The sequence below is a fragment of the Notothenia coriiceps genome, unplaced genomic scaffold (genome assembly GCF_000735185.1).
Source record: "Notothenia coriiceps isolate Sejong01 unplaced genomic scaffold, NC01 NC01_scaffold00035606, whole genome shotgun sequence".
Classification (NCBI taxonomy): domain Eukaryota; kingdom Metazoa; phylum Chordata; class Actinopteri; order Perciformes; family Nototheniidae; genus Notothenia; species Notothenia coriiceps.
This window is the reverse complement of record NW_011368307.1, coordinates 267,147-280,827: the sequence shown is the minus strand read 5'-3', so window position 1 is coordinate 280,827 and position 13,681 is coordinate 267,147. Positions and strand designations below refer to the sequence as shown.

General features: G+C 40.5%; 1 protein-coding gene across 1 annotated transcript; it reads right to left on the bottom strand.

Moving 5' to 3' along the window:
- Nucleotides 1-444: 444 nt before the first annotated feature.
- LOC104963105 (gamma-aminobutyric acid type B receptor subunit 2-like) lies at nt 445-6,208 on the bottom strand. The gene is made up of 5 exons (XM_010791662.1): nt 6,176-6,208; nt 4,598-4,708; nt 2,706-2,930; nt 1,326-1,508; nt 445-643 (listed from the first exon to the last, which is right to left on the bottom strand). Exons 1-5 carry the CDS (start codon nt 6,206-6,208, stop codon nt 503-505), a joined length of 693 nt encoding a protein of 230 aa, XP_010789964.1. The 3' UTR covers nt 445-502.
- Nucleotides 6,209-13,681: the final 7,473 nt, after the last annotated feature.

The following is a 13,681-nucleotide window of genomic DNA, read 5'->3' as shown; positions in this document are numbered from 1 at the left end:
GTTCGAGTCCCACTGCAGTCAGCATGTCGTTGTGTCCCTGGGAAAGACACTTCACCCCAAATTGCTCCTGTGGGGATTGTCCACAGTATTGAGTATGTAAGTCGCTTTGGATAAAAGCGTCTAACAAGTAACATGTAATAATTAATATGGCTGTTCTTTCTTTGTTGAATCTTGGGTCTAGACGGATTGCTGTAATCTAGTTTCCAGCCACCAGTGGCAGCAGTGAGCACAACCCAGCAGAGCAGCTCCATTCAGAGAGAGGAAGAAATGATACACCATCTTGGATTTGACATGGGTTGTTTTGATGCAATGATAAGAGCAAAAACGTAATGAGAGTAAAGTATGTGTTTGCTGCTTCAGGATCACTTCACATCAACACTGTTTCCAGGCAATTCAAACTATTTTAAAATAAGTGATATCCAGGCTTTTAAAACAACGTTTCAGGTGCCACAAAATCTACATTCCCACGCCCAAACACAGACAAATCTAGGAAAAGTACGGCTCATTTCTCACCTTTTCCGTCTGTGAAGTTGCGTATGCTGAGGATGTTGTTGGCGTCAGGGTAATGGTTCTGTTTGATGTAGGGGGTTTTCTCCGGGGTGTCCTGCAGCTGCATGGTCACTTCTTCCAGCTCCTTGTCCAGCTTTATATGTAGAAACATGGCTCAAGTAAGCTGCATGTTATCAGTCAAATATTACCCAAAGTTAAGTCTAAACTATGGACAACAAAATCCATCAACTACCTCTTTACATTTCAAACACAGCATAAAGAGTTAATTACTGCTGTCTGCTAAAGGCATAATAACTTGACTTGTCCTCCAAGAGCGTCTGAGTAGCCCATTTGCCTCAATCATAAACAAAAGCAATGACAACACCATTAATTCAAGTCTGATAGATCTGACAGGAAGCCAAGGTGATTATTTTTTCAAATGTCACTCAAAGTCAGTAAAAGCGAAAACATTTAAGAAATAATTAAGAGAGAAGGAAATGCGACCTCGTTCAGCAACCAGACAATCTAGTGAAGTGTTTCCGTTGAACACCAATCATCTTATTAAGAATTAACTAAATGATACTTGAAAAATGACCTGGCTACAGGAAAGCTAGATTAGTGTTTCATTTTCAAGTTGGGTAGAGCTAAATTCATTTATGTTTGCCCCTTCTCTTGTGGAACTCGTGCTTAGTGTCTTTAATTACATTTAAAATCTACCTCTTGGTTTTTATATTGCATTTAAAACTCTGACACCCTCTGCACCGTACCCCTGTGTTACCCCGTGAAGACAAATGGCAGAAAAAAGTTCAACATGGATGTGTAGTTAGCTCTCAGACCTCTGTTATCTTCATGCGGAGGCGGTGGTTGTCAGTCTGAAGGCCATCCAGGCGCGAGGTGTTGGCCTGGTTGACGCTGGTGACGGAGGTGGAGGTCTTGGAGTCTTCCTTCTTCTGATTCTGGGTGAACTGTAACCTCCGGTTCTGGGTGGCTGCGTCTGGGTTGGTCCTCATGGTGATGAACTGTTAGAAAAAAGGTATGGGTATCAGTCAAAGCTGCACTCTGGTATAAAATGACAGACTAAACAAGCTACACCAAACTGTTTATGCAGCATTTTTAGGATCCATGGAGTGTAAGAGTGTTGATTAATGCACAGTTAGCCACCGGTATATATATTCTTTATTTAACCAGCTCAAAGTCTCATTGAGATTAAAATCTCTTTTTCAAGAGCGACCTGGCCAAGAGGGCAGCATGAACAATATTACAACAAATAAACACAAAACAATACAGGCAGACGAATACAGCTGTCGTAAACACAAATGAAATGGTACATTAACCAGTCAATATGCAAATAAAATAAACTGTTCAGGGTATATGCAGGAATCCTGAAGTCAACTGTAATTCCTTTTAAGACCTTTTTTAAGACCCTTTCCATACATTTTAAGACCTCATCGCCACTTTGAGTTTTAACCGGTTACCTTGGCGACACACTTGACCTCACATTGACTATATACAGTATTGATTGTCCTTCCTCCTTATCTTCCAACCAATTGGACGCAAACTTGCATTTCCCCATAACGATGTTGTTTAACAACCGGCGTAAACGGACCTTCGTGCGCCATCAAGCAGTGAGCGTGCGATGTCCTGTTCAGATGACGTCAAATCCAACGGGATGCCATAAATAAACTACACAGATTCACACTACACACCTACGCAATGATTACATTCAGGCAGACTGTAGAATACAACCTCTTTGGACAATTTATATACTTATTGAAAACAAGCTACACAATGTAATACCTTGGAAAGTGCCGTTTAATACTTTTTAATAGCCTTAATTTTCGCTAAATTGATTTATCAACTTTTAATACTTTTTAAGACCCCGCGGACACCCTGCTGTTATACAACATAAAAAAACTGGCATTCATTCAACGACTTCAATGATGTGATGTAAGAGCAATCACATCAAACAATGGTTTCTTGTTCTCTGTCCTTCAAGATGGACTTGAATTCCCCCAAGGTGATTACATCTGACAGTTTCAGCTCCTTCTGTACATTATTCCAGGCAGAAGGGGCAGCAGATTTAACAGATGTTTTACCTAGTTCTGTTCTCACTTTAGGAACCAGCATCTGAATATTATCTTTGGAGCGCAGGCCATATTGTTTTTTTTTTACCAGTGCTCATACAAACACTGTCCTCGTTCATACTTAAATCTGACCTTTGGAACGAAGACCAGACAGAGCGTGATGGTGCTGCAGAAGATGATCACCAAGGCCACGATGCAGAACTGGACATTGGGCTGGTCCCTGGTCAGAAAGGACACAGCAGCACCGATGATGCACATGATGCCCACGTTGTAGACACTCATCCCGATGTATTTGCTGTCATTGAGAGCGGGGATGCTCACATTCCTGGTCTCCCATGCCAAGAAACAGCCAAACAACTGCGAGGGAAAGGAGAGAGGAATGACAAGTTGTTTTTAATAAAAGATGTTTGAGTAAAGGTTAAAGACATACCAGAGAAAAACTGAAGGCACTATTTGATTTTGGTTATAGAAAGTCTGAACTCATTTCTCCGGGGCAATGCACACACAGTTAGTCAACAGAGTTGGTCATCCTCACTGTTTGAAGCCGTTTTCTATCATTTTTCTTCTGCTAGCCTCAACATCAGGGGGTTTCAGGATCAAGCAGGATTTATTAAATCTCTTTGTTTCTTGTCTGTTCAGTGCTTTTCATTGTTCTTCATAAAACAGTGCAGGTTGTGAATAAATATCTTATTTGGCTTAGCTTTTCAAAGTATTTAAAACAAATCAAACACAAATGCACTTCATTAAGCATTTGAGCCTTAAAGATGATCTTTCTAAAGCAGCCCGTGGTTTTATGTTTGTTAAATGTTTATTTAGAGTGAACTGTTTGTTTGGTGGAACATTAGAGCAGCAGCATGCACGGCCTGCTGAATTATTCACTGTGTGTTAAAGTGGCCTGCCTGCTTATTTTAAAGTCTGAATGAGAGTTAGTGGAATGACAGGAGCAGCCATCAAGGATTAGTGGATCTCAGGTGTGTGAGTGTGTATACGGGAATGTGCTGGGTGATGTGCTCTGGTGTATATTCATATGTGGACCTGTGTGTGTGTGTGTGTGTGTGTGTGTGTGTGTGTGTGTGTGTGTGTGTGTGTGTGTGTGTGTGTGTGTGTGTGTGTGTGTGTGTGTGTGTGTGTGTGTGCGTAAAGCCTTAATGCTTCTTTTGCAGTGCTGTCTCTCTCTATGCCTCATACAGATGTGGGCTTGATACAAACTTTCCACTTTGTTATCATTCTAAATCAAATCCCCTTCTTCTTGCTACCACTCACCCCTTCCATCTCTCTTTCTGTAAGAGTTCTAGTAACATTTGTATTCATCCTTTGCACTCTCTGAATCTTCTCAAAATTATTTACTGCTCCGTCTCAATCCTTCGCCTCGCCGTAAATATGGTATGAAATTATTTCATTTCATGGACATTTTTTGTCTAGAGCCCTGTGTCTCATATCATAATCATAGTATGAGTACTGACTTTTTATTCGCAGTTTGTGGTTTTCGGCTAAATACATTAAATTGCAAATAGAAAGGTATCCATTTAGAAAGCTTATAAACAATGCGTTGCCATCCTAAATCCATACACAAACCACCTTCTAAGATATTTTTCAGATACCTAAACTAGCTAACACCCAAGCACTGAAATCGTGTTTGCTTGAATAACTTAATGTAACCATTACAGAGTTCAAGACCAAACATATTTAATAGGAAAAACAAAAGAGAGAATTTCTATATGAAAATTCTGAAAAATGTTATTTTTGTTTTACACATCATGCATGTTACCGGAGATAACTGACTGATTTACAAAGGGACACAGGATTAACAGCTGGAAAATGTATTTGTATTTGTACTGTGTTTTTAAATTAGATACTTAAGGTTTGTTATTGTTACACATTTCAGAAATAGTGTTATATTAAAAGGCATCAAGCTAATTTCAAGGCTCAGCAGATGCATTTGTAGGGTACATAAAACTTGTAGTGCATTTTTATGTGTATCCAAACTGTGAGTTGATGATGAACATTTTGTTTGCTCCTCTCACCATTAGCAGTCCCTTGTAGGCATAAACAATGCCCAGCCAAATGGACATGTGGGTGTTCTCACAGTGCTCCAAGAATGGACGGATGGCTATGTCTCGGCCTTGGGGGTCCGCCTGTCGACAACACAAACAGATAGAAAAGAGGATAATTGAGTATAACCTTCCAAAAATGACTTTAATTGTCTTTGGAAAGAAAAATAGACAGATGATCACATCATTTGGCGTAAGTGCCATGCAAACAGTGACAGCGAATCAGGCATATTCTCCTTTAGGAGCAATAAAAGCAACAGAGAAAACCAGCAGCTGAAAAGTACAAACCCCCAGTAGGTAAATGTTGGATATTAGTTTTCTCTTTGCAGGTGTTCTCATTTCACATTCAAAGACAGAAGGTACACATACTGTCCCCTGCTAGTCAGCATAAAGGGAGTCAGAGTCAGTCAAACACCCAGGTGTGTAATCAAACTCTGCCCCATCATGGCTTCTCCAAAGTCTCAAGTTAAATGAATCCATGCTGAGGACCCTAATGGGCACGACTAATCAAGCTTATTCATTAATGGGATTTACACCTCCATGGTTCTCTCTTCCACGTCATTTATCTGTCTCACTCCATCCTGGGCCTTCTCTGTGTTTCTTTAGCTTTCTTTTTATTTCCACTGGTCTTTCACAGCAGCTGATGACACATGTGACTTAGGGGGCAAATTAGCACCTGAGGTGGATATTAATAGGCTAAAACACGTCACCTCTACTCTCTCGGTTATGCAGAGCTTTAAAAAGCGCGTTGGTTTGCCTTACATGGATTCATGTTATATATCAACGCTGAGACACCTGGGGCAAGGCTGGGCATAATGCCATGCTGCTCACTAGGTGTGTGTGTGTGTGTGTGTGTGTGTGTGTGTGTGTGTGTGTGTGTGTGTGTGTGTGTGTGTGTGTGTGTGTGTGTGTGTGTGTGTGTGTGTGTGTGTGTGTCTTCAGGCTTACTTACAGTAAGAAATATCTAATGGCTCAGCAGATGGTACTTGTGTGTATGCGTGTAGAGGCATTGATAGTAGAGTGTTGGACTTGGATAAATTCAGTTCACAAGCAGAGTATTTTAAGGGAGAAAGCAGGATGAGGAGAGATGAAGAAAGAGAATATGAAATGTTAGCTTGTTTCAGCCGGTGCTTTCCAACAAATAATATGTTGATGCTCCTGTGCATTTACATATTTAACTTAGAGAATAAGCAGACATTGGGCACAAAATGGCCCCTTTTTACATGCAAATGAGCACCATTGCAAAAATACTTCAATTCACAAAGCCGAACATCAGTCACAAGCTACCACGGGATGCAGTTATTACTATATTCAGTCCAGACTTTTGAGTAATAATGCTAATTTCTCGTGCAGTCTAAAAGTGGACTTTGAAAACATTGACCGCCCTGATAGGCTAGGATAATAAATCCCAAATACGGGTTTCTCTGTCAAGTTTTGAGGAAAGATTTGTCTTTATCCGTGCCCATTGTAAACTTTCCCCACAGATTAGCAATCAGCCGCACAAAGGGGGCAAATTGTACTGAGCTGTAAAACTTTACAAGTGAATCAGACCTTCAGACAGGGCAGATAGCGGTCACAGTTCATGGCTCTATCAGTATTCACATTCCCTTCTTGGTGAATGCCCTCATAATTATTAAATATACACCTACAAACACACATCCCTCTAGGGGCTGAGAAGAATCCACCTCCACTCGTCATCTTGACCCCTATATTCTCCATTCAGCTCACATTAATGGAAATTGTAGCTATTCAAGCTTCCCTCTATGACCTTGATGGATTTAAATTAGTGGTTCTCTATAGAATGATCACTTTAAATGGGAAATTAGTGCTTTAAAAACTGCCCTGATTCATCCAACAGAAATGAACTAAAATGGGCCCAAACCGAATATTTTCTTGTTATCCTTGAAGTCTCATACTATAGTACAGTTTCTCTTTTTCTGCTTTGGAAAATGCATCTCACAGTGTTCGTCATCCTGCCTGCACTTGCCATTTCTCGCCTTCAACATTCCTCCCTCAAAGGATTATGTTCTGCAATCACACATCACACGTCGCTTGCAAAAAAAGACAGCGTAGCAGGCGGAACCCCCTACAACTCAGATCAACTTTTCCACCATCTGCCAAAGTCTCCACACAGCGACACATTAAAGAGCGAGGACTGCTTCGGTGGCAGCGAGTTCACACTGGCTCGTGTCACTCATATCTGGGAATTATCTGGGTGTTTGATTCTTGTTAACATGACGGTGAACGACTGCTGGGTTTCTGTTTTAAAAGCCAACAAGAAGCAGGAAACACAGCAAAGTGGGGCAGGGGATGACGCACAGACAAGCTTTTTTCTTCTTTTCTTTTCTTTTTTACAAGAAAACACAATTAGTTGACACACATGAGAGAAAGGAGTCTGAAACTCATGCATGGCCTTTTCATCGTGCAGTTAAAGGTACTCACTTCATGAAAAAATTATTTCCAACCTATTTTAAAACTTGGAGATGTCTTGGGACTGAGCAAAAGAAAATCATAAGTTATGCATAAGATGACCTGGTTTGGTCAAGTCTCTTGGCAGCAAGTGATACAGTTTTTTATTATTAAATGGAAACAATAAAGACGATTTTTCTGCTAGCTGCTGCCACTTTGGAATGTACAAGCTGAGGGGTAACATGGAAGATGAAGCCCCCAAAGGACCGGCCTCACTCCCTCCTTCATCTAAATATTTAAAGGAAAAAAAGCACTTTTTTTTTTAAACCTGGAACTCTGTATGCAATATTGCAGACTTGTTTTGGCTGTAAATGACTATGCAAGACGCTATACTCTGAATCTAAAGTAATTACATACAGTTATCTAATCTTGTACTGTATTAGGAAGGCAAACTAGTATTGAATAACATGCAGAATGATTATTATAGTCCTTAGGTGTATATACCACATTTCAGTATGACATGTTAATTGTATGTTTACATTTGCTTCCAAGAGAACAGCAGGGGTTCAGAACACCTCAGCTGTTTTCTACTGAACGGCTTTACGGCATCATCTGCATCGTCCTCATTTTTGTATGTTTCTGTTTCTTGGCTGATCAATCTGTTATGCGAACAACATCACTGCTCCGAGAACTCACACTTCACATCGCATCACAACACATCATTCTGTTCATTCAATATGAGAGACACATTCTGCATCAGTGCTCTTTGCATAGTCGCAGCTCCGAGCAAACTTGTGTCACTAACAACAAAATGATAAGACAAAATGAGATATAATGCTTATTAAGCTCGAGTCTCTATCGCAGCACAGCAGACAGGAGCTCTTGCTTTTCCGAAGGAAGCTGTCTGGGGAGTTGCCAGGCAACGGGGCTGAAGGCAGCAGGCGGCCCCAAAGCGGTGGGGATGGCGGGAAAAGTGGAGGTTCACTGTCATTTTTCACAGCATTAGCCCTCTAAAGGGATCACTCTGGGAGGGCGCAGGGCTGGAAGATTGTCTGTGGAGAGATGGAGCGAGATGTAGCGATGAAGGGAGTGGTGGAGGGAAGAGAGAGAAAAACATGGAGGATGGAACGGAGAGAAGGATCAAGAAGAATGGATGGAAAGATGGAAGATGAAATATGAGGAATAATGAAGGGATAGTAGTATAGATGGAAGGAAGGTATATAAATGAAGGCATGGAGAGGTAAACCAAACTGTACAGTCTATCCTGTTTCCCTCAAAGAGATTAGTAAAGAAAAGAAAGAATCCTGAAAGGACGAGATAACTGCAGAGAAGAGGGGAGGGGGAGTGGATACATCAGGAAGAGCTAGGGAAAGTTTGAGGTAAAGATTAGCAACAAACTGACTGTAAACTCCAACTGTCCATCGAATGTCTTTTTGTATTAGTATAGGGTTTCAGAGAAAAAATCCTTAAATGTCAAAATTGAAATGTCTTCTTCCTTCCTCTTCTTGATATTGCCTCCTTCTAATACTGCTACACTTCATGCAAGTATAAATACATATACATCTCCAAGTAACTCGGTAAATGGGTGGATAACGGCATCAACTCTGAGGCATGAGAGGCATCAGAATAATCAAATCAAAACGGTCGACAACGTCAATGTGTGTCTGTCAGGTTTGATTCTGGGACATAACCTTGAGGACAGGTTGAGGTGTAGTTACCAAACAAAACCTAATGTTCTCTTGAGCAAATATAACCGTTGTTTTCATTCTTAGAAGCATAAATATATGTGTGTTATAAAAAGTAATATACGATCTGTGCAACATTTTTATGGATATGGATCTCACTCTCATATGATGGCCTCTAGCCTGGGGAGAGAGACCAGGAAGTGAGGGAGGAAGTGGTGAGCTCCCTCATTGTCACCTGCAGCTACTTCCCACAGAGGTGTGTAAGTGCAGCATATGTCCCTGTGGGAAGGCTTGCACATTCTGTGAGCTCACATACGTATTGTGACTGGGATTGTTTGTGTGTCAGTGTGTTAACGTGTGTGTGTATAGATGAGCTATCAGGCAGACACTGACAGAAACAATCCATCACTCACCCTGGCAATTACAACAGAGGAGATTCCACCATGGTGAAAGAATGAGAGCGACAGATGAGGACGAAAGATACTGTAGGTATTTTGGCCGGAGCTTTGGACTCTGTGGCAGCGACTTATTTCACTGTAGTATTTCCCAAAAAAGGAGGAGACAAATGACTGTGATGAAAAATGACATAGGGAAAGCCCCTGAGAATATATATAGCAGAGGAAGAGAAATTGGAAATCACTGAGAAATAAGTACACAATATATTTGAGTCCGCGAGGAAGATCGTAAGAAGTTTTATCATAAAAACACTGCATCAAATGACCGTGCTGTGATTACACCAGGGATAGAATCATTTACATTTAAGTGCACTGACGCTTTTTGAAATCTCTCTCAGAACAGTAAGGAATGTCATATGTTGTTTTTTAAATAATGATGAGTCATTTTGATTTTCTGATCAGTGGTTGGTGCTGATTTGAAAGTCAGCGTGTGGCAGCACGATGCCCAGGGTATCAGCCCCGCCAACTGTTCTCCTGGCACAGAGACAGAGGAACACTGATGCTGTCTGATAAGGATATCATACAAACATAAACACATTATCCTGTGTGGCACCAACTGTTTTCATACATGCATTACAGAAATATGTTTAGCTATAGTCGTACGTCACTCTGAACCTCCCTCTGCTGTACGAGAATAATTACTTTTCTTCGTCAAAGGTTATGCTTGTGACAAATATCCTATCATGGAAACTCTTAAGTGACGAAAGGGGTTTAAGAAAGAGATCCTGAAAGTGTGATTTATAATTGAATCAGATGTTATTTTTGGTTGATAGTCTCAAGGACTAGGGAGTGAAGAAACTGTAGGTTGTTAGAGAATTATTAAAAGGATGGTAGTATTCAAAGGATGAATGAGGGGATGTAGAAAAGCCAGGATGATAGATTATGAGAGTGACAGGGGGAGAAAAACGCATCAAGAGCCCAGAGGGCAAAGAGATGGGAGGATGAAAGGCACCTTAGTGCCAAGGTAAATTGTAGGAAATCATTTGAAAAGCAGCGATTGTGAATGTTCACGAACCCTCTGTGAAATTCTGAATGGCAGTAATGGCCTTTAGACAAGCAGATAGGAGAAGTGCATCATGGTTGATTAGATCAGCTGGTTGGACAGGGAGGTCGCTGCCAGCGCTGCCAAAAAGGAGTTCATAAACATTTAGGAGACATGTTGTGGGCTCCACATGAAGTGACAACTGCTGCAGCCAGACCCCAGATGGCAACTTTAGCTTGGTGGCAACATTATATACAGCAGCTCTGATTGCTCTCATCCTAAGAAAAGCAATTTTAGTTTTTTTCCCCTAAATTATGCATATCATTTCCTGGAACTATAAATGTGATATTATCAAGAATATGGACCCAAGTTTCCCCTGAATTTCATATAAGTCTCTGTCTCGGTCCCTTATAGTTCGCTTGGACCCTTCTGTTGCACTGGCTGAAAGCAACAACGCTGTTGCCAAAATGTTGCTTTTTACTTTTAAAACATTGAAAGTTTATGCCAAAAATAAACTGTTAGCAAATGGACAGGGCAGTACAAGGTGCATTTGCCTTAAAGGGGACCTATCATGCAAAATGCACGTTTGTACGTCTTTTTTTTTACATGAATATGTGTCCCCGGTGTGTCAGGGAACTCACCAAGTGTCAGAAAACACAACCCTCTCTATTTTCCTCCGTACCCAAATCTCTAAAAGCGGGGCTGAAACGGATCTGATAGACTGATCCAGATTTGAAATTGTTCTGACATCAGAAACGGGGAGCTCCGCCTATATGGGCAACTCTCCACCTATCAGGGGAATGAGAGGTTTCCGTGGCATGGTAACAGCATGGTAACAGCATGGTAACATGACGCTCGTGCCTCGCCCCCCTGTCAGCTGCAGCTCATTTGCCACAGAATCAGCCCTTGCAAAAACAGGGCTGGAATACAGCAAATAGAGCGAAATGAGGCATGGCTAAAATGCATGATCTGTTTGTTATTTTGAAAAAAAAACTTCACAGACATGTTTTATATAGGTATGGCCCTACAATATATTATTCAAATATAGCATGATAGGTCCACTTTAAGTCTCCCTATTTACACTAAAGAGCAGTATACAAACATTTTAGGAAGTTTAATTGAAGAATGCTTTGCTTTTAATAATAACAATGATTAAAGATCTGCATTGTGTCTCTTTCAATGCAAACTATATGCCTTTAATCCAGTTTTATAATCAAAATGAAAAGTTAAGAGTATGTATCCTTTCTATAAGACTGTGAGGAAAAGTTGTTTTTTATTTAGTATCGCTTGTTCCACTTATTAAAACCCTTTCACTAACCCTTGGGAGATACAGTCACGCATGTATCACTACATTTGGTCATTTTTATTATTAAAATGTTCAGATGTTCCTCTTAGGGTTTTGTAAACTCTATGTTTAACTCTTGGAAAACAATCTGAAACACATTGATGATAGGGAAGAACATGTTTGTGACAGGTTAGCAAATCTTGCTCATTAGAAGCAAAGTCAAATGTACCATAATATCAGAGGATAATACTGGCTATTGCCTTATCGTTTAATATTTTATACATTTAAAAGAAAAAAAGGTAAATTAAAACACTATGGGAGTTTTTTTATTTCATATGGTACACGCCCGGAAGGTCCGCTGAACATTAACTGGTTTCAGGTTATTCACCATCCTAATTATTTGCTGTAGTTGAATGAGGCATGAATAAAGAGAAATAAAAGGAAGGGTCTGAAAAATAAGCCACTGAAGAAGGGTTGAAAGAAGTAAGGGAGGGGGGGGGTGTGAGAGAAGGAGCTGAGGGAGAGAGCGAGGGAGGGTAAGGGTGGTGTGCCCCCGGCTGAGGCTGANATATACTGAGCGTATACCACGGGTAGAATTGTAAGTTACTTTTCACAACAAGTCAGTATCCCTCCGCGTCTGAGAAAAACAGTATACCGTTGGGCTGTGCCACAGCCCAACGGTATACTGTTTTTCTCAGACGCGGAGGGATACTGACTTGTTGTGAAAAGTAACTTACAATTCTACCCGTGGTATACGCTCAGTATATCACGGCTAAGAACCAATCAGATTGCTTGATTTGACTTGTCCGTTTTATAATGTATTTTATTCAACCTTTAAATCATGCTTACCAGAATACTACATCAAATGGAGTGAGATATTACATTTTTCAGTGATTTGAAAGATTTTACAAGATATCTGAAGAAACTGCTCAGTGTTATGTGACCAAGTATTAGGGTTTATGTCCCTTTGAAACGAAAAGATCATAGATTATATTTTCCTTCATCATATTTGAAAGAAAAATTGTGCCGTAATACCTGAAAATATCTCATTCTCACATTGTTTAGAGTAATCTCTTTAAAGTGGCTTATATCAGGATCTCTCACATTAAAATGTCGTGTGCATTGTGCGGTAGAAATACATCTGTTTAGACTAAGTCTTTGTTTCGTCGTTAGGTTGTCAGAAGACACAATCTAATCTGTCTTCTATACATTTTTTGATTTTTAAATATGTTCATATTTACAAACCTTTATTGGGTCAAAGGGCAAAAACGCATAACGTTCCACTGCCCACCCGTGGTAGTAAGCAGGAGCAACGCCCACAGTTTAAATTGGGGCAAAAATATATAAAAAAACAGGGAATTCATTTTGGTAGTGCAGAGTACTTTAAGTTAAAGTATAATTTCCCCTCTGAAAGGATTAGACAGCCATCAACTGTTTATTTCCAACACGAAGTTTAAACATTCAGATTTTGTTGGAGAAATAACACTTTTAATGAGTGAATATTATTAAATAATCCCAATCTGTTTGGGGCGCTAGGATCAGAAACAATGAAGCAACACAAATGGGCTGTCTGATTCATATTCCTGCTCCTGTCATCAAGTGATGCTTTCAAACCGACAGGTAGAAGTCAAACTTAGTAGAGCCTTACAAGCTCTCTCAAAGCGAGAATCTCATATTTAACGACAGAATGACCCAGATATTACTTGTTTTATTCACAGAGAAATGTAGTAGGTTGTTGAAGTGTGCATGTCAGTGATGAGGAAGATGAAGAAAGAGAGTTCAGACAAAGACAGGTAGCACATTATCTGCTGCTCGCAAACGCATTATGGAAATAAAATCACAGGTCGTAAAGCCTCCTTTAAAGATCAGCAGCATATAAACTTTTCCCGGCCTCAATCTGCTCGTGCTTGACAGTCATCATCATCATCATCATCATCATCATCATCATCATCATCATCATCATCATCATCATCATCATCATCGGCGGCGGCTTGAACTGCAGTCATCAGTATTCATAAGAGAGCTGGTCTAACTGTATTGGGGGGCGTGAATGAGTGGCTGTTATAAGAGAAGAACGCCGTGTCAACAGCGATTACGCTCCCTGAGAAGCCTCTCTCTCTCTCTCTCTCTCTCTCTCTCTCTCTCTCTCTCTCTCTCTCTCTCTCTCTCTCTCTCTTTCTCTCTCTCTCTCTCTCCTCTCTTCTTCTGTGTTTCTCTCTCTGTATCTCTCTCTCTCCTCTC

Bases quoted from the DNA above. Each gene is read 5' to 3' on its own strand.
- LOC104963105 (XM_010791662.1), bottom strand. From the start codon at position 6,208: ATGAACTGTGACCGCTATCTGCCCTGTCTGAAG. The intron at 4,709-6,175 runs GTCTGATTCACT...TGTTGTCGACAG, and splicing joins GCTATCTGCCCTGTCTGAAG to GCGGACCCCCAAGGCCGAGA. The intron at 2,931-4,597 runs GTGAGAGGAGCA...TTTCCCTCGCAG, and splicing joins CCTACAAGGGACTGCTAATG to TTGTTTGGCTGTTTCTTGGC.